The sequence below is a fragment of the Dendronephthya gigantea genome, unplaced genomic scaffold (assembly GCF_004324835.1).
Source record: "Dendronephthya gigantea isolate DGI-Jeju-01 unplaced genomic scaffold, DenGig_1.0 000012F, whole genome shotgun sequence".
In the NCBI taxonomy this organism is placed as follows: domain Eukaryota; kingdom Metazoa; phylum Cnidaria; class Anthozoa; order Malacalcyonacea; family Nephtheidae; genus Dendronephthya; species Dendronephthya gigantea.
In genome coordinates this window covers 1,629,981-1,648,109 of record NW_021163022.1, presented here as the reverse complement: position 1 = coordinate 1,648,109, position 18,129 = coordinate 1,629,981, and the positions used below count along the sequence as shown (strand labels likewise).

At 37.8% G+C, this 18,129-nt stretch overlaps 2 protein-coding genes across 2 annotated transcripts; one reads left to right on the top strand and one right to left on the bottom strand.

Annotated features, from left to right (window-relative positions):
• Positions 1 to 2,711: 2,711 nt before the first annotated feature.
• On the top strand, positions 2,712 to 4,749 carry LOC114519059. Its single transcript, XM_028539112.1, has 3 exons — positions 2,712 to 3,290; positions 3,914 to 4,143; positions 4,352 to 4,749. The coding sequence occupies exons 1-3, from the start codon at positions 2,793 to 2,795 to the stop codon at positions 4,566 to 4,568; spliced, it is 945 nt and encodes a 314-aa protein (XP_028394913.1). The 5' UTR covers positions 2,712 to 2,792; the 3' UTR covers positions 4,569 to 4,749.
• Positions 4,750 to 11,516: 6,767 nt separating this feature from the next.
• Positions 11,517 to 17,723, bottom strand: LOC114518884. The gene is made up of 9 exons (XM_028538915.1): positions 17,611 to 17,723; positions 16,891 to 17,142; positions 16,098 to 16,273; positions 15,509 to 15,749; positions 14,432 to 15,335; positions 13,548 to 13,833; positions 12,723 to 12,884; positions 12,311 to 12,503; positions 11,517 to 11,772 (listed from the first exon to the last, which is right to left on the bottom strand). Exons 1-9 carry the CDS (start codon positions 17,708 to 17,710, stop codon positions 11,594 to 11,596), a joined length of 2,493 nt encoding a protein of 830 aa, XP_028394716.1. The 5' UTR covers positions 17,711 to 17,723; the 3' UTR covers positions 11,517 to 11,593.
• Positions 17,724 to 18,129: the final 406 nt, after the last annotated feature.

Below are 18,129 nucleotides of genomic sequence, written 5' to 3'. Positions count from 1 at the left end.
TGAATAAAACCTGGATCGCGCATCCGGTGAAACCATGGAATTTGGAATACTATAAGATAGCGTGGAGCGCATGCCTTCAAATTGCCGACTTGAAAGCACGGCTTTAGCCTGCGCACAGTCGTATTACGGTATGACGCAATTTCCAAGGTTTATTCATATCTTCACGTGCATACCACCAGGATACACGTAGTCATCATTAGTCATTAATTTTATAGACGGGAAAATAACTGTGTTGTCATGAAAGTGATCATGGCTAGTAAATAAATTTACTATTTAAACAATTCATGCAGTACACTGAAATAGACTTTCATAAAGATGGAAAATAATAAATGGCTGTTGTAATTTGTCATAACCAACAAAATGTTCACGTGTATATTCTTATTGTAGTATAGCTAAGTATATCATTGGATATTGTCTAATTTGCTTTATTTATTGAACTACCTCTCCCGAGATTCCACCATTTTGCAACCGACCCTTACAAGGTAATTAAGTGCGAATATACGGAAATAAGGGGAATATTATATTATACGGTTTATACCTGAACTTACATTAGTTCAGTTGCCAATTTTTGAAAAGGGAAAGAAATTTGTTTTTCCAATGGACGTGTTCTTCATGGAAAATGCCTTTTTTATTTCTGATGATGCATCGTTTCTCCGATGCTTTCTGGGAATAGAATACTTTATAGTTCATTAACAACATAGGGACAGCAAAAAAACCAAATGGCAAAGTATGAATAAAAGTACACTTAAATGACGATAGATTACAAAGTCGTCCACACTCCCTAAGTTACTTCTACGAGAGTAAGTATTCCTAGAAGTACTAAAAGTCTTCGTTTGTTGACTGAAGTTCGATGAAAAATAGGACGCGAGGTTGCCAAATACCGGCGTTCCACGACCAGTAGAGCAAGTGACGAAAGAGCAAGGATAAATTGTGAGTTATAAGAACACAATTTCCTTTGAAGCTGTGCAGAGTACCTGAAGCTGAGTATGGCCACAGAATTTATTAAATAAGCAAAAATAATTTAACGCAAATATTAAAACAAGGTGCATGATGTAATAATTTAACTCCATCGATAAGAGACTTTTTCATTAAAGAATTTGGACAATAATTAGTCGTTGCATCAGCGAGTTGTATCAGTGTGTGGACTGCGGTCGATAATAAGAGTTTATTATCGTTTTTCAAGTTTCAATCATAATGACCATTGTAGAGACATGAAGTCTTCCGCGAGTATCGCGGGCGTAGATAAAACGTAGCAAGCAAGTAGCACTGAAGAACGTTTTTGAGGTATAAGAGAGTTTTTATGCATGATAACAAAGGGAAAAGTCCGTTGTTAACGTTCTGTGTTTGTTCTATTCGCTATTAAGTTTGAAAAGGTACTCAAAGTTTGTTTTGAACTTCGAACATTCGAAACGTAATTGCGAACTTCGCAACGAACTTCACAACCCCGCTTTGAAAAGTTATGTGAATCATAATGGGCTAGAAGAAACAGAAATTGTATCGACTGAATGGTTTTTACCTTTTTAGAGTTTGCGGTTTACCACGATTAATAATGAAAAAAATTTATATTAACTGTACACAAACTTAATAGGTGAAATACGACCACTGAAGCGCTGAGCACAATCAGCCATTTCCCAGTCGAGCAGGGTACTGGGTCTAGTCGCCAACCGCAAAGCATTTATGGACCATTTGTACTTAGACAAGAAATGTAAGACTGAAATCATTTGTCCCTCCAAACAGTCCATAGATGTCTTGCGGTTCGCGCCAAGCCCTGCTCGATTCGGAAATGGCTAATAGACCCATGCAGCTGATCTGGGTATAAAAATCAATCAATCAGAAGCCCGGCAAATCTTCGACAAAACAAAGTTATCATTTCCTTCATTGCATATGACTTCGAACCTCAAAAATATCAAGTAATTTTATTATATTTATGCGAAAACACGCTTATTTTTTTCCGAACTTTCGCCCATTATACTTTTAGTTTGGAGAATAGGGACAAATAACACCAGGCGCATGATAACTCAGTTTTGTCGAGACGCCTTATGACGTCATGATCTCAGATCAGCATGGATCCTCTATATAAGTTGTTATGCAGACGGCATAATTCGGTTGATTTTACGAATCAATAATTTATTTTCTTTAAACAATACAGCGGTTTCCTTTTAATTTTAGCAAAACAATATAAAAACACCAACTACATGCCTAATTATATTTTCCGGGGAAAAAGCGCATGCTGTTCACGTGCGCGAAAAGGACGTTTAAAGCATCAGTACAAATGTTGCACGGCGAAAAACTGATGCAGAATTATAGCATTAAAAATATTAGTTTCCTGATTAAGTTTATTCTTTAGAGAACAAGAAGTTATGTTACTATATGTAAGGACGAGAACAATGAAGAATACATCCTTTTACATCCGTTTCAGCGCTAATCAATATAAAACATTTATGCCAGTAACTTTTATACATTTCGGAGAACCCTTAGCGCGCAGACCTAAACTCGTTCATTAGGTGGAAAACACTTGCCTCTGAAGTTTCTTTCTTCCTCCAAAGTTGATACCTCGTCTACGCCGTTAGCATTGCCCAAAAATATATAAACTATCCTACTAATTCGTTTTCAATTATGCCAGTACTTAGAAATATTACTTGTGTTGCGTCATAAAAGAGGTAATGAGGTATATTTAGACATGTATTAAGCATTTATAACATATAAAAACACATCTTAAGCACTCATAACTCATAAAGGCATCAGGCATTTCAAACTAAGTACTGCAATATTTGAGACATTAACTTTAAACCATGTCAGGAATTGCGGTAGTCTTGTGCTTTCTTTTATACTTATTGATAATAACTAACTTGACAGTTTGTCATACAGTTGTGAAACGAAAGGCCCCAGAAGGCCAGTTGTATGTATTCTCTGAAGTCAAAGGGTGCGTGTCAGTGGAAAGCGAAGAGCCTTGTCCACTAACATGGCAGTTGAATCCATTTCTAGCCAAAGTTTACAGGCAACAAAGCGAGGTGATGAACACAACGATAAAGTTTCTCCAAAACAGCGCAGTAAATGACAGGTGCATACAGTTATACAAAAATACTAGTTGCTCTCAATTGACACCACGTTGCTCGGCTGACGGCATTCGAAACTACGAGGATAAAATGACGACATGTCAGAGCCTTCACAATTCCTGTCCAAAAATTCGTGTAAACTGCCATCGTCTTAAAACGGGCAAGTATCCAAGCTTGCGGTGTTTATCACCACCGACTTCTATCAAGGGAGTCTGTTCTCCGCCAAAGTTTAAGGTAAATAGGCGAATTCATATCATAGGGATGGGAAACGAGAAATCAGTAAAAAGCTGTCTTAATAAAATATACATGAATAAAGATGGATAAACTTTAATAGACCTAGGGGCGCGGTGGAGTATGTACGTAGTGTATATTCTAAGAAAGCGGGTCTCGTAATCATATACGACAATTATTTTGTTTTTTGTCTGAGTCCTTAGACACCATTTTCGTCTTCCTTGGACCCTTTTTTCCTGCATGAAAGACATGTATTTTAATGGATATCCTGTAATCAGTGAAACGGTATATTTAAAATTATTCGAAAACAGAGGAGGAAAACATTTATAGGATTATAGTATTCGTCATATTTAAAGACATATGCATATTAAAGTAGTCTTTTTTATGCCAAATATATTCATGTACTGATGTATTAAATATCATATCATGCACTTTTCCGTGCACGTGATGAGGCTCAACCCCATGACCACGCACCAAATCTGCAAATATCGTATTCCATGCATTCTATGTTATCCTTCTAAACCATTATAATACATCTTCCAAAATAGTAGCAATACCATCAGTAGGCAATGACAAATATGAGAGGGTCCATATGATATATATAAACTAATAAACAATTTTTTCAGATGCCGGACGAGATCCTAAAGAGTTACGAACAAAAATCTGAGAACCTTGTCAGTGTTTTAAATACATTGGAGAATTTGAAGTACAGCGACACTGGGAAAAAAGTGCTTTCAAGCAAATGTCTATCACAGTTAAAGGATATAAATTGTTCCCCAATCTACTGCTCAGCTAACGAAAGCCTGTTGTTGATAAAACACGACCAAGACGATTGCAAGAATCTCGTCGACAAATGGTAAGAGCTGACAAAATATAAAACGATTTCTGCATGGTTTAGGATTGTTGCTAGATGTCTTATTGCGAATCTGTGAGTCTTTAACGCCTAATATTACTGATATATAATTTATCTAACACAGTTAATTGAATTTCATAGAACACATCAGCAATGATATATGCCATTTTAACGTCAGTTGTTTTTGCTTATTCTTTACTTCTTTATTTAGCTTCAAAGAATTTTTTTCCAAAGCTTCAAATAGTATATTACCAGATGAGCGCAGACAGGCAAAGGCGATCAGAAAAAACTTTCTGTCGAATTGCAAGACCTTCCCGCTCGCTGGGGCTGAGCTGGTGCCTGAACCATCTGCAGGAAATTGGCTGAACAGTGCTGGTCGTTCCATTGCGTTGATTGCTGCGTGTTTTCTCGTCAAATCTTTTCTCTGAAGATGAACTTGAATTACATTATCATAGCCATAGGTCAGTGCATAAGACGTTTCTGAGATTAGTGAGATATGTGCATAATGTTATGTGATTTAGACCCTTGTAGCATTATATTATATTATTCATAGAATGAAATAGTTTCTTGTTGTCAATATTATAGAGACAACCTGTGCGAACAAACTGTGCCTTTGATTAGAATATATTCTTGTGATATGTTGTTTCAACTTTAGCGAGCACCTACGGCTACATCAAGCGCGTCCAACTATAGCCCCAGGAAACGGTAGTGCATGGGTTGCTTTTAAGATGTTTTCTGGTAATAATTAATGTATCGTTAACAAGTTCATGTGAGCAACATATACAGGGACAGCAAAAAGGGCCAAAAATATAAAACTTTCACGGGGAATGACAAAGTTGAACACCTGCAGACAAGGTTCCCAAAGTCACTATAGTGCAACAGTATATATATACGTTTTCCTGTAAATACTAAATGTTGCATTATTAAGCTCATGGCCAGTAAAACAAACAACGAAAGATCGGGAATAAATTGAGAGAGGTAGAGGCAAGAGGACAAGAAACGTAATATATAAAATTCTTTATTCAACCAGACCATTGATTGCGGCGGATAAGAGCCATGCATCAATGCATGAGTTATTCGTCACAAACGTGACTAAATCGAAACATGCAGGACAAACCGACAAAACCATCACAAAAACCACAGTTTCCTTCTAAGCTGAGCAGAGTACCAAAAGCTCATGAATGCGCACAAGGAATTTAAACAAAAGAAAAAAACACTCAGGAAAAAATTAGCGCCATTCATGTTTGGCATATATGCTTCAAAATGAATGACATATTTAGATAAGTTACTTTAGGTTTCATGATGTCTCTGTTTTTAAAAAGAGAAACTTTGCAGAGCGGTTGAGAGAAACAGACATAAAAAACATACTTCTGTCAAAATCCATCCCCAAATATAGGTCAGAGAGGGAGGGAGTGTCAAGAAATGGCTCTTAAAACCCACGTTTATAATTTCAAATATCCTATGTTGAATTGATATAGGTTTCATAAACATGCACGTTAACAAAAAAACTATAAGCATTAAATGACGGCAACTTTAAACATAACAAAATATAGAAAATCATAGAAAACGTTTTATTGATACTTTAGCAAACAAACACGCGACTTCAACAGAGTTTCGATTCGGCCATTGCGACTTAAGCCGGTTTTCCACTAGCGATATTTTTTGCGCGAATCGACATTTTACTTTTGTTCCTGAGCTCTCAAATGCAACCATCTGGAACAAATTGCTCAAATACAAAGGAATAAAGTCGCTTCGCGCGAAAAATATCGCTAGTGGAAAACCGGCATTACGAGGCATTTTTTGGAAACACCCTGTAGAGTTAATCATGCAGCTAGATTGTTCCAAAATGCATTAGCGCGGACTTTTTACATGATCCGTAAACGAAGTGTAAAATGACTTCGAGGTATTGAAGTAACTATAACACATGGTCCTTGCAGACGGACAGACAGGCAGTGTTGTAGTCATCTCATGCTTGTTTCGTTTTGTTGAAGACCATGCAACCTCGCTTATATAGATATATATACGTTATATATATAGAACTGAATTTACACTACACTCGATTTATCAGCACGGCAAGGCTAAAATAGGTACCCGTGCCCATTTCATCTGTAGGCCGGTTTACACGACAAGCGTTTTGGGCACGGCACCCCTGAAAACAGGCACCCGTGCCCAAAATTTTCGGCACGGCACCTCAGCGTTTGACCGTGTAAACAGGAAAAAAATCAGCACAGGTGCCGAAAAATTAGACGTGCCGAGACTTTCTCACTATCGCCCTATATCAATCCTACCTATCGTCAGTAAAATACTTGAGAGATGTGTTTTTAATCAAATCTACAAATTTCTTAATGACAATTCGCTCCTCTCAAAATATCAACATGGTTTCCGGCCTAAACACTCAACTCTTACTGCCCTGACTCAGATGTGCGATGCTCTCTACGAAAATATGGACAATGGTCTACTGAGTGGCATCGTTTTTCTAGATATTCGTAAAGCCTTTGATTCACTTGATCATAATATTTTACTTCATAAATTAAAAGACCAATTTGGAATATCGGGCACTGAGTTGAGATGGTTTGATTCTTACTTAACTGCTAGGGAACAAGTCTGCATTGTCAATAATATAATGTCATCGTCAAAAAGGACTGTTTCTGGGGTGCCGCAGGGATCTATCTTAGGTCCCCTGTTATTTTTACTTTACATCAATGATTTACCTGATTGCCTTCAAAAAACTACTCCTTATCTATATGCCGATGATACCCAAATTTGTTGCAGTTCTAACAGTTTGTCTGAATTAACCGAAAACCTTAATCATGATTTGAATAGAATTGGCGAATGGCTTTCTAGAAATAAACTACAACACCATCCAACTAAGACTAAAATAATGTTTGTTGGCTCCAAACATCGTATTAGGTCAATTACCTCTGATATTTCACTGACATTGAATAACCAACGGATCTCCAGAGTTCACTCATTTACATGTTTGGGGCTCGAACTAGACGAAAATCTTACCTGGAGTCCACATATTCAGGCGATTTGCAAAAAAGTTGGTGCAGGTTTGGGCACATTGAGACGTATTAAACCAATCGCCCCAAAAACCTCTCTCCAAACAATTTATCGGGCTCTCATTCAGCCGTACTTTGATTATTGTTCTCCTATTTGGGGTGTCTGTGATCAAAACTTAAGAGATAAACTCCAAAAATTTCAAAACCGTGCAGCCCGAATCATAACCGGTGCGAGTTACGACATTAGATCTGCTGATGTTCTTCGATCTCTTGATTGGGACAACTTAGAGACAAGACGACGTACTAGTAAATCAATACTAATGTACAAAGTCTTGAACAACTACGTAGGTCCCACGTTGAAAGAAACCTTGATTAGACGCAATCAAATGCAAACTAACTATGAACTTAGAAATAGTCATACAGATCTGGCTCTTCCTAAGCCAAAAAGAGAATTTTTAAAAAAGAGCTTTAAATATAGTGGAGCTAAGTTATGGAATAGTCTCCCTATCAACACCAGACTGGCTGAGTCCTTTCATGCATTCAAAAGCCAGCTGAAACGTAACTCCAACGTAACCAATATATCCTAACTATAATATCCGGGGTCACACTAACTTGTACATAGTCATTATATATTTTCCTACATTTTTGTAATTTTTAATCTTGTAGACACCCCCCGTGGAAATCAACTTATTGTTGTCGGGGCTAGTGTCTTTAAATAAAGTTTTACATACATACATACACGAGGTAGTCTCGGCACGTCTACCCAGAGGTGCCGTGCCAAAAAATGGAGAAGCATAGAAATGTGTTCAACAACGAGCATGCGCAAAACAATTCCAACATGACGGCAAGCGGCGAAAAAATACAACTTACAAGTAAGGAAGAAAAGCAAGGTGAAAAAGAAATTTAAAATAACACAAAAGCACGTAAAAATCGTGGTGTTGTGTGGCAAGACGATGCAACAAACTTTTTACTGACTGACGTTTGGGGCGAGGAAGTTATCCAACTGGAGTTGGAAAACTGCAAGACGTCAAAACAAACGTCAAAAATTTATGAAGCGATACTGGTAAGTCATTTAAGCATATTTTGATGATAAGGCTTTGATCAAGGGCAATTTATATTAAATCATTCGAGTAAAACAACCGTTTATCTTTTTTTTAGATTCCACTACAAAAAATGGCTATTGTGAAGGCTTTGCAGCCCGGGATGTTGTCAACAAAGTTAAAAAGTTGGGGCAAAAGTACAGGGCAGAGAAAGACAAAAAGCAAAGATCGGGAACTGGCAAAGGGAAAGAATGAAAATTTTTTTCCAAGTTGGACGCATTTTTATCAACTAAACAAAATGTAGAACCGCTGCCCGTCGTTGACACCATGGCAGAAAATAGCGCGAATGACGGAACTACAGAGGAAAAAGACGATCCGGTTGAAGGTGGGTAAAATGCTTTCCCCTCGGATAAAAAGCATCATCGTACGCCTTTATGTGGCGCCTTTGTGGTTTTTCTCAGATTTTTAATATATTATTATTTAATACGCAGATATGATAAAGAAGCATGGCAAAAGTGAAACACATGTGCAGAAATGCAACACGTGCCAGTACGAACAAGAAATAAATATTAATACAGCCGGGGTTAAAAACTTGGAATCAGGATGTGTGAGGGTATAATTATGCTGACGACGATGAATTCTCCTGTCCTAAATGTGAAAACACAGGCACAGCTGTTCCCAATTTTCACAGCACAACAGGTTCAAATTGTGGAAGTCAATTCCTTTCTACGTTTTTGGCTTATATAATACTCTTCTGCGTTTCAACAAATATAAATATATAACTGTATTTCTGTCCGCCATCTTTAAAATTTACTGAGGGTTACATGAAAAATAGGCGGACGTACCTTGACCGCCAGCAGTTAATACCGTCGTAAACAGAAAGTAGAGGTGCCGTTTTCCGAGCGAGCACGGTGCTTTTACAAAAGTGCGGTCTACAAAAAGTTGCCGTGTAAACGTGTAAATAGCGAAGTACGAGTTTTGGCACGGGTGCCTATTCTTAGGCGTGCCGTGCCCAAAACGCTTGTCGTGTAAGCCGGCCTTGTGTTCGGCCTTTGTTTTGGTAGCCTGCATGAACACTAATAAAATTGGGTACGGGTACTAATTTTAGCCGTGCCGATAAATTGACTTTAATGTAAACGGGGATTTAAATTTTAAATTTCCAGCATATTCGGACACCCCGCAAAGAATATGCCAGCACTTTTTATAGAATATTTATCGGAGTCTCAAAATCAAATCACATAAAAGTTTCACCATACAACAATTGGTTTATTCGGTGGCAATCACGATCCCCTTCTGAACCGGCTGCTGCCTTTGTTGTTTCACAAAGTCGATAACCTGATTCGCACTGGCCAAAAATATGGACATTTTTTTAAAATATCACACTGGTTCGTTTTCAATTATGTCAGCATGCACTAAAAAATACTTGGATCTTCAATCTAGAACTCCGTGCTGCGTCATAATGCGAATAAGGTATATCTAGTGAGCATTACAGTATTCGAGAAACAATCGTTAAACATGTCTGGACGTTCAGTAATCTTGTGCTTACTTTCATATTTTTTTTTGATGGCTGACTTGACAGTTTGTCATCAGCGAGAAGCCCCAGAAGGCAAATTTTATGAATTCTCTAAAATGAAAGGGTGCGTGTTTGTGGAAAGCGAAGAGCCTTGTCCAATAACATGGCAGTTAAATCCATTTATGGCAAAAGGTTACAAGCCAAAAAGCGAGATAGTAAGAAAAACGATAACGTTTTTAAAGGACAATGGAATAGACGACAGATGTATACAATCAGTTCAAAGAGTTCTTTGCTCTCAATTGACTCCACGCTGCTCTGCAGACGGCAGCCGAGACTATGGAGAGGTAATGACGATATGCCAGGACATTGAAAATACCTGTCCAGTAGAATTTCGAGAAAAGTTTGATTGTCAAGGTTTGGAGACAGGCAAGCATCCAAGCTTGCAATGCGTATCACCGCCGGCATCTATCAATGGAGCATGCCCTCGACCAGAGTTTAAGGTAAGAATATGAAAGCGTTCTGCATGGATGATACAACTTGTCTTCATATGAAAACGGAGAGTGAAGCATTCCGTATTCAGTATAAAGAAATTTACACATATAATTCGCTTCATTCTATACTCATGTACCTGCCTATATGTATGTATAAAAATCAAGGGAGAGACTTAGCCGAAAAGGCTTGGAATACATGCTTTTTCCTAAACTTTTCCTAAACACATCTCCCAGTATATAGACACTGAGTATACGCAATGGCGAAGATGAGAGGTCTATGTTATACGTGAATTTATCAAACATTTTCTCTCCAGATGCCAGACGAATTCTTAACTAAATATGAAAAACAATCTGCAAACCTTGTCCAAACCATCGAGAAATTAGAGAATTTGAACTTCCCCGATAATGGGGAAAGAATGTTTTCAAGCAAATGTGTATCACAGCTAAGGGATACGGAATGTCAGGCATTCTACTGCTCTGCTGACGAAAGCCAGTTGTTGATAAAACAGGACCGAGATAATTGCAAGAAAATCGTCAAAGAATGGTAAGAAAACAAAATATTAGAAACTGCATGGATTTGATCTCCATGTCACAGAAATTCTAATATGCCCTTCGTTTTTCTAATCTCAACTTTCGTGGCATTCTGATGAATGTCCTTGCATCCGTCGTTAACTTACGCCATAGCCATGCATATAAATTTTACTCGTTATTCTTCTTACATGATATTATATAATATTAACTGTGACTTGACACGTCATTTTGATGTCAAATGGTTTTGAAGCCAAGCTTTGTAAAAATCTGAACTCATATTCTTCTTCATTCAGCCTGGATGAAGTTTTAACGAAATTATCAGACAGCACAGCACAAGATTTGCTAAAAGCATTCGTGACGTTAACGAGAGAAAACCTACTGACAACCTGCGAGACCTTTCCGGTCGCATCCGAAGGATGCCAGCATGATTTGTGATAATCATAGCAGTCTTTGGTTTACTGTGGGCTGTGGATTCCATTTTGACCAGTTGTACCCTGATAGCATTGCAGTATAATTTTGGCCTTAGTCGGGTAATATACAGTATACAAACGAGCTTTGTGATTCATTGCATGGTTAATATCTTAGTAGACCAATCAAAAAGATCATATAGGCGTACGGGGGGGATTTGTATTGTGTATTTATGTACCCAGTAACTGTATACTGCATGCTTGTTCACCAACGAATACCCACCAATGTGATAAAGGATCACTATATATATACTTAGATTATTGGACTTTGTTAAAAAAAATAATCTTTTATTTTGCATGACATCAACTTATATAATCACGACAAGCCTTCCTGTAATCTTGTTTATATATATATATTTGGAACGTGCTGCTTTTCTATAGTGATATATACATAAAACTGACTTAATTGTCATCTAATCCTAACAACAACAGCTTTAGATGTCACTCCACAATTATTATTTCGTTGAGCGATCTTGATATATCCTGATTCACCCCATGCTTTTGACCACGAGTTCTTTATGAGCCAATAGGGAATACCTCTTTCTTCACCGTAGCCAACTAACAGTGCAGCATGATCAAGGTTGTTTCCTGAAAAGCATGTGAAATGTTAAGGGATGCATGTTATGAGCTAAGGCCATGTTACTTCAGGGGCCGGTTGTATAAAACCATTTAACTACATTTTGCATAGTTAAATCCTAGTTAACTCAGAAATATACACGACTCTGATTGGCCAATTTCGCCCTTAACTATAGTTAAAAGTTAACTAGCCTTTTATACAACTGCCCCCAGGTAATTTTCCTTCAACTTATGTAAAGCAATTTTTGACTGCAGAGCATAATGTAAAGAAAAGAGAATATTGATAGAGAAATTGGCTTGTGTTACGTTTTTTTTTTAACGTTCTCTGGAGCCAAGAGGAATAATGATAATATTATAGTTATTGCGCCTGCATCTTTTAAACTGATTGAAAGATGACTGAATGACTTATAAGTTAGAAGATAAGTAGAAAAGTAGAAAATTATACCATTCAGGATCATTGCTAACATCATGTGGAGAACATCATCATTATCATCAAGGCAATTTTATAAATACATAAATTATATGTTAATTATAAATAAAATGTATTCACCGGAGCATTCTGGGTCGTAATAAATCCCAGAGCTGTAGAACTTGAATGATTTCGGTTGGGTATTAATTAGCACGCTCACGGGTCCATATTGGGATATAGCTTGCTTCAATTCGGTCACGTTTCCTCTCGTAATGTTCATATACGAGTCTATACGAACACCAATGCTGACGTTTCTAAAGTGGCAATAACCTTCCTGGAGGAATGAAATTAAAAAAATCATCATTCTCAAGTGTGAACATCACAAGACGACCATGTTTTTCTTTTTGTGTGACGAAAGTGTGCGTTGAAAAAGGAAATGACACAAATCTCTAAATTATGGGATGTACATGCAATGACAGGCCTTACATCTTAGGATGAAGACCACAGTAAAAAAAAGTTTTACTAAATATACTTTTGCAATTTAGAACAATACCTGTGCTAAGTATTTACCATAATTGTCTTCTATTGCCAAACCACCATGTTTTAAAATCCATTGCATAGCTCTGTGAGGATAGCCTCCCTTACAACCCCGATTTCCGAATCCCCAAGAACAATCAATGATTTCCTGCTCAGAGAAATCTGGCAGATATCCATTCTATTCAAAGAAAGAAAAGTTAGTTGACGTCAGCTGCTTATTTAATACTAAGCATTAGAGCATTGAATGCATGTTTCTGAATCCAAAATAAGGCCCGCGGCCCGAGTGTATTAGAGAATAGGGGGAGAGAGTTGAGCGATAAATGGATCCTAGAGGGCTAAGTCACATGTAAAACCCAAAATTGATTTTCCAACTCATCAACACCATAGCTAGTTAGTAAGTAATTTGGGAGGTGAAGTCCCCCGTCTCCCCGTGCCTTGCAATAGGGGGATTTAGCATGAGGACGTGAACATCAAAGACGACGTGGAAATGGCGAGTAAATGGCGTGGCATGTCCATATTTGGGCGCATCACGCCATTTACTCGCCAAGTCGTCTTTGACGTTCACGTCCTCATGCTAAATCTTCCTAATGTTAATAGGGGGATTTAGCATGAGGACGTGAACGTCAAAGACGACGTGAAAATGGCGAGTAAATGGCGTGGCATGTCCATATTTGGGCGCATCACGCCATTTATTCGCCATTTTCACGTCGTCTTTGACGTTCACGTCTTCATACTAAATCGCCCTAATATGGTTCACGAGACTTCACCCACGTGCAAATAATAAGGAAGATATGTTATATGGACAGGCTACAATCTTTCGCTGTACGTATCAAAAAGCTACCTTTAAAAAGAATGCACCTTCCAATGCTCCTGTGACTGCATAAGCATAACAGGAACCACAAATACCCTGGCTTTTCACGGAGTTCACAGCGCCCTGTTTCCTCCAGTCCACTGACGGAGGAAAGTAATTTGACAACGGTTCAAATGGAACGCCACCATTAGAGATATTTTCCCCCTCGTCCTGCAATAAGCCTTTCTGTTTGTGCAGTTCTTCGTCAGTCATATCCATGAGATGGTTTGAGCTTAGTTTGTAACCCAGGTGCATACGATTTCGGGAATTAATAAATCTACACGGTATATGAATTGTTGTTGTTATTTTGCTCGCCATTAATTCTTTGCATGCATGTTTGTCTGCCTGTCTGACTGGTAGCGGCCAGGTGCGCAGTACGCAAAACATAGGAATACCAACAACATCGGATAGGAAGATACGAATAAATCTTGGAAGCGCGTTCATTGAAGCCGCTTGACCCCATCGAAAATGGCAAATTTAAGTATAATTTCACGTCCAGGATCAACGAATATTATCCTAACTTCTACATCCTCTGTTAACACTCAAGGGAGAAGCACTTGAATTGAAGTGTATTTGAGCATTCACATGAATCTAGAGTCGAGTATCCCCACCTAGGTTTATCGGTATCTGAAACAATAACCATTCCATGAAGCTACGTTGTTCTATACACATGATGCCTGGTATGAAACATTTTCTCGTCAGACCAGACAAATTCGAAAGTCCTATTGGTGTTTCTATTGAATTGACCTTGAATGGACCTTGTTTTGAATAGATCTGAATGCTCTGATAAGAGAGACCCTTAATATTTTGACTGTCGTGGCCATGACTTATGACTACGGGAAGCGCCCTGAGTAATTTATGATGGCCAATCCTACCTCAAATTATGTCTGTAGATATCCTTCCTTGTTTCATGTTCGTGATGAGATGAATAATCTTTCTTATGCATCAGCTTGAAAGCATCAAATAATAAATTCACGATTTCCTCGTAATTTCGACGTAATGCCCGGCTAACAAATGTCTTTTTCCAACCAATCTTATTCCTATTGTGCAGTTTTTGTTTCTTCTTTTGCCTTCCAACTTTCCTTCGTACGTTTTTGAAATTAAATATCCTTTGAATCCGGGAATGTTTTCTGTCGGTATTTATGTATGCTATTTCTGTATGCTTGCTCTCTTTTCTTGACTTATAAAAATGCTTTACAAGATTTTTGTTAAAATTTTCCTTCGCAGGAAATCTGGGGACTTCTTTGCGTTTCTTGTGGGTTTGAAAAAGTTTATGCACTGATTTTCTTGAAGTAGCTGCTCTACCAAGATCGTATTTTGTGCCGGTGACATAAGGTAGTTCTTGCTGAGTAACTCTTCGACTGTTTATATCTTCATATTCTTCTAAGTTCTCTTGCATTGGAAAGGCTTTATCTCTTGGTAAAGGCGCTCGTTTGCCTGAATTAACGTAGTTTGTTGAAAAACGTCTATCACTCTCTTGGGTTCTTTTGTCTTGGGAAGAATATAGGGGAGGTGAATAGGCAAAGATGTTATTCAATCCAGCAACATTTTCATTTGAAATACGACCCGTTCCATCTCTGTTGAAATATGGATAATAACTTTCTTGTTCATCATGATTCCATAATATTTCGTCTTGAGATGAGCTATCATCATCGTTGGTGCTGTGCGAGAGGGTGAAGGGCGCTCCATTACCCGTGTGTGGCATGTACTCCACCATGGGATTGAGCTCACCCACGGTGTTTGAAAACCTCTTTGAAGAAAAATCGAAGCAATCCAAATCTATAATACAAAAATGATTCAATTTTCAAATCACATGGTTTGAAATGGTTACGTTTTATTGGCTATTCCACAGTCACAACATCTGAAATGGGTTAACTTGCATGCAAGCTGAAACGGTATATATTACTATATACTTAATATTTATTGCTATTTTGTCTATTTGTTTATTTTACCTGTAGGAATCTGCAACGTCGTGTAGTTAAAATCCCAAGGTTCAATCATTTCGTAGTCTAGGACATAATGATCATAGTACGAAGATAGCAATGTATCATATCCCATCATTTCGTATCTCAAAGGTTTCACAGGCTTCGTTTTTGTTGTGTAGAGGATGTAAGTATTCACCTTGCTGTAGACTTTGAATTTATGCTGCCATTTGGCTGCATTGTGACCACGCAGCGCCATGTCCCCAACGTACTGAAATCAGACACAACATAGATTGTGTACATTCTTGCATTTTGCAACTCAGACCTGCTTCACATGCATGAATAAATCCTAACGATCGGGGATGTCCAATGACAGAGCATTTAAGTACTTGTGACCGCAGAAAAAGAATCCCAGGTTCGTAAAACGAATGTGAACCATGCATGCTTTCAAATTAGCTATTATCCAAAACCACCATTCAAACATAGCGGTGAAGTATTTCTTGCGTCGTGTCTAATGTAAGAGGCTGATTTAAAGTATTAATAACTGAATTATGTCAACTTATTGATTGCAAAACACTCGCAACCCTTAGATACGGATAGCCTGCACTATCCACGTTACCTTAAAATAGTGAGATGTTGGCAGAATACTTTGTGCTTTGACTGGAAATCTTTTTGTTCCTCGTCGATGTAAACAACCACGATATGTCTTTTGGGTTCGCTCGGAATATTCAGGTACAACTTTACATGCAAAACCATGTTTACCGAGTAATTCTTTTTGATATGTTTGGTCCATGCCTTTTGAGAGGAAATCAAAAGAGCAGCGTCAATTAACATTGATCCTATAGAATAATGAACACTGGAGAAAAGTTTTAGCAAGGGTATATCAGAAACAGCTTAGAGCGGTGGGAACATAATATTATAGACGAGCACTTGCATGGGTTTTGCATGACTTGCAGGTACACGCAGATTTGCAGATACACAATAAAATATTGTATTTTCAAAAGGCGCCGATTCACCTCCGCTTTTCTCCATAAGCAGAGTGTAGGTTAATTATAGCTACTGAAGTGACAAAATTGGCCAATCAGAATCGTATATTTTGCACAACGATTTAACCTGCACAATATTGTAGTCGGCCCACAAATCAAAAGACAACCGTGCTATACTGAATCTGACATCTATGCAACGGTGCATTGGCCTTGAAGCCGCGTGAGACATAGATAGCTTATATACATATAATATACTACAGCGCCTTGGAGAGGCTATTGCGGTAGAATTAACACCGATAAAATACACGACATATACGAAAACCAGGATTTAGACTCCGCACATGTATACAGCTATTGTATATCAACTTAATTTTATATAAATTATATATACTTACCCCCACGCATAATAAAATTATAGATACTTACCCCCATAATAATCGATCCTGCTCATTTTGTGTTTCGCTGAATACCATGCTTCGAACGGTTCAACTATATTTCCATAAGGTAACGACAACACTCCCTTGGCATGGTAGTCACCAGGAAAATTGAGTACTTCTTGCGCGGATATATGCACACGCTTTCCATGATACGGTTTTGCGGATCTTTTACGTATTTTGGAAAGGCTGTCATCTCTGAATGTTTTTGATCCAGTAAAAGAAAGTACGACAAAACATATTCCTAGAGTTTGAAAAATCATTTCAATCTGTTAGGACAGAGACACACAAGTTGTTTCTAGCTGATGAAACACTGTTGTGTTTTACCCCACGAACTTAGTTCTTTCATTGTTGGTTGCAGCAACTCGTGAAGCTTAAAAAAGTCGTTGCAACCGGGAACTATTTGTGTTGTTTTAGGCGTGTAGACTGTAGTATCACCATGCAAACACCCCAACGACCGCGTTTTGTAAAACACGCCCTGTTTTGAAACTGTCTTCGCGGTGAAATCCTAACGGAAGATTTCAGCAGACAAATCTGGAAATTATCCTGATTCATCTCGTGTTTAAATTCCGATCTCATCACGAGGCTTCAGCGTAACTTGCATGCAATGCCTTGTGAGGAGTATTATATATAAACGTACATTGATCTCCATTGTCATTGGTCGCATTGGCCTGCTCTTGGTATGTTATAAATTGTAAAAATCATGGCTTACCTAGAAAAGCCAACAGTATAAATTTTCGTTTTCGACAAAACAGAAGAGAGCGACATGTTCCAAAGAGCCAAACTAAACATTGTCTAAACGAAAACAACATAAAATACACCAGTAGACATGGAAAATGTCATCAAACATAAAGTTTTTGTGCTGCCCAGATTGAGAATAATCCAATTCTGTAAATCAGTTCATTTGATAGTCATCAAATAATCATGCACCACGTTCATTTCTCATGTTGTGTACATATTGTAATCGTGAACAATGTTACAATATTAACAAAAATATTCCTCAAACGTATACTTTAAATTATAACTCAGTTTTTTTAAACTATTTTAGTATGTGACATGACACATTGACCCCAAACCATCGATGATGTATGTTACAGAACCAAAAACGGAACATAAATACAGGATTTTAAACAAGCAAAAAATGTGTTTAATTCTATTTATTGTTATATGTAGATACATTCTTATAATCAATTCATATAATCAAAAAATATCAGTACAGAATATCCTAGGG

Coding starts and splice junctions, on each gene's coding strand:
- LOC114518884 (XM_028538915.1), bottom strand. CDS start 17,710: ATGTTGTTTTCGTTTAGACAATGTTTAGTTTGGCTCTTTGGAACATGT. Junction 15,750..16,097: donor CAACATCTCACTATTTTAAG/GTAACGTGGATA, acceptor GTCTGATTTCAG/TACGTTGGGGACATGGCGCT. Junction 15,336..15,508: donor GACGTTGCAGATTCCTACAG/GTAAAATAAACA, acceptor TTTGTATTATAG/ATTTGGATTGCTTCGATTTT.
- LOC114519059 (XM_028539112.1), top strand. CDS start 2,793: ATGTCAGGAATTGCGGTAGTCTTGTGCTTTCTTTTATACTTATTGATA. Junction 3,291..3,913: donor GTTCTCCGCCAAAGTTTAAG/GTAAATAGGCGA, acceptor CAATTTTTTCAG/ATGCCGGACGAGATCCTAAA. Junction 4,144..4,351: donor AAGAATCTCGTCGACAAATG/GTAAGAGCTGAC, acceptor TTCTTTATTTAG/CTTCAAAGAATTTTTTTCCA.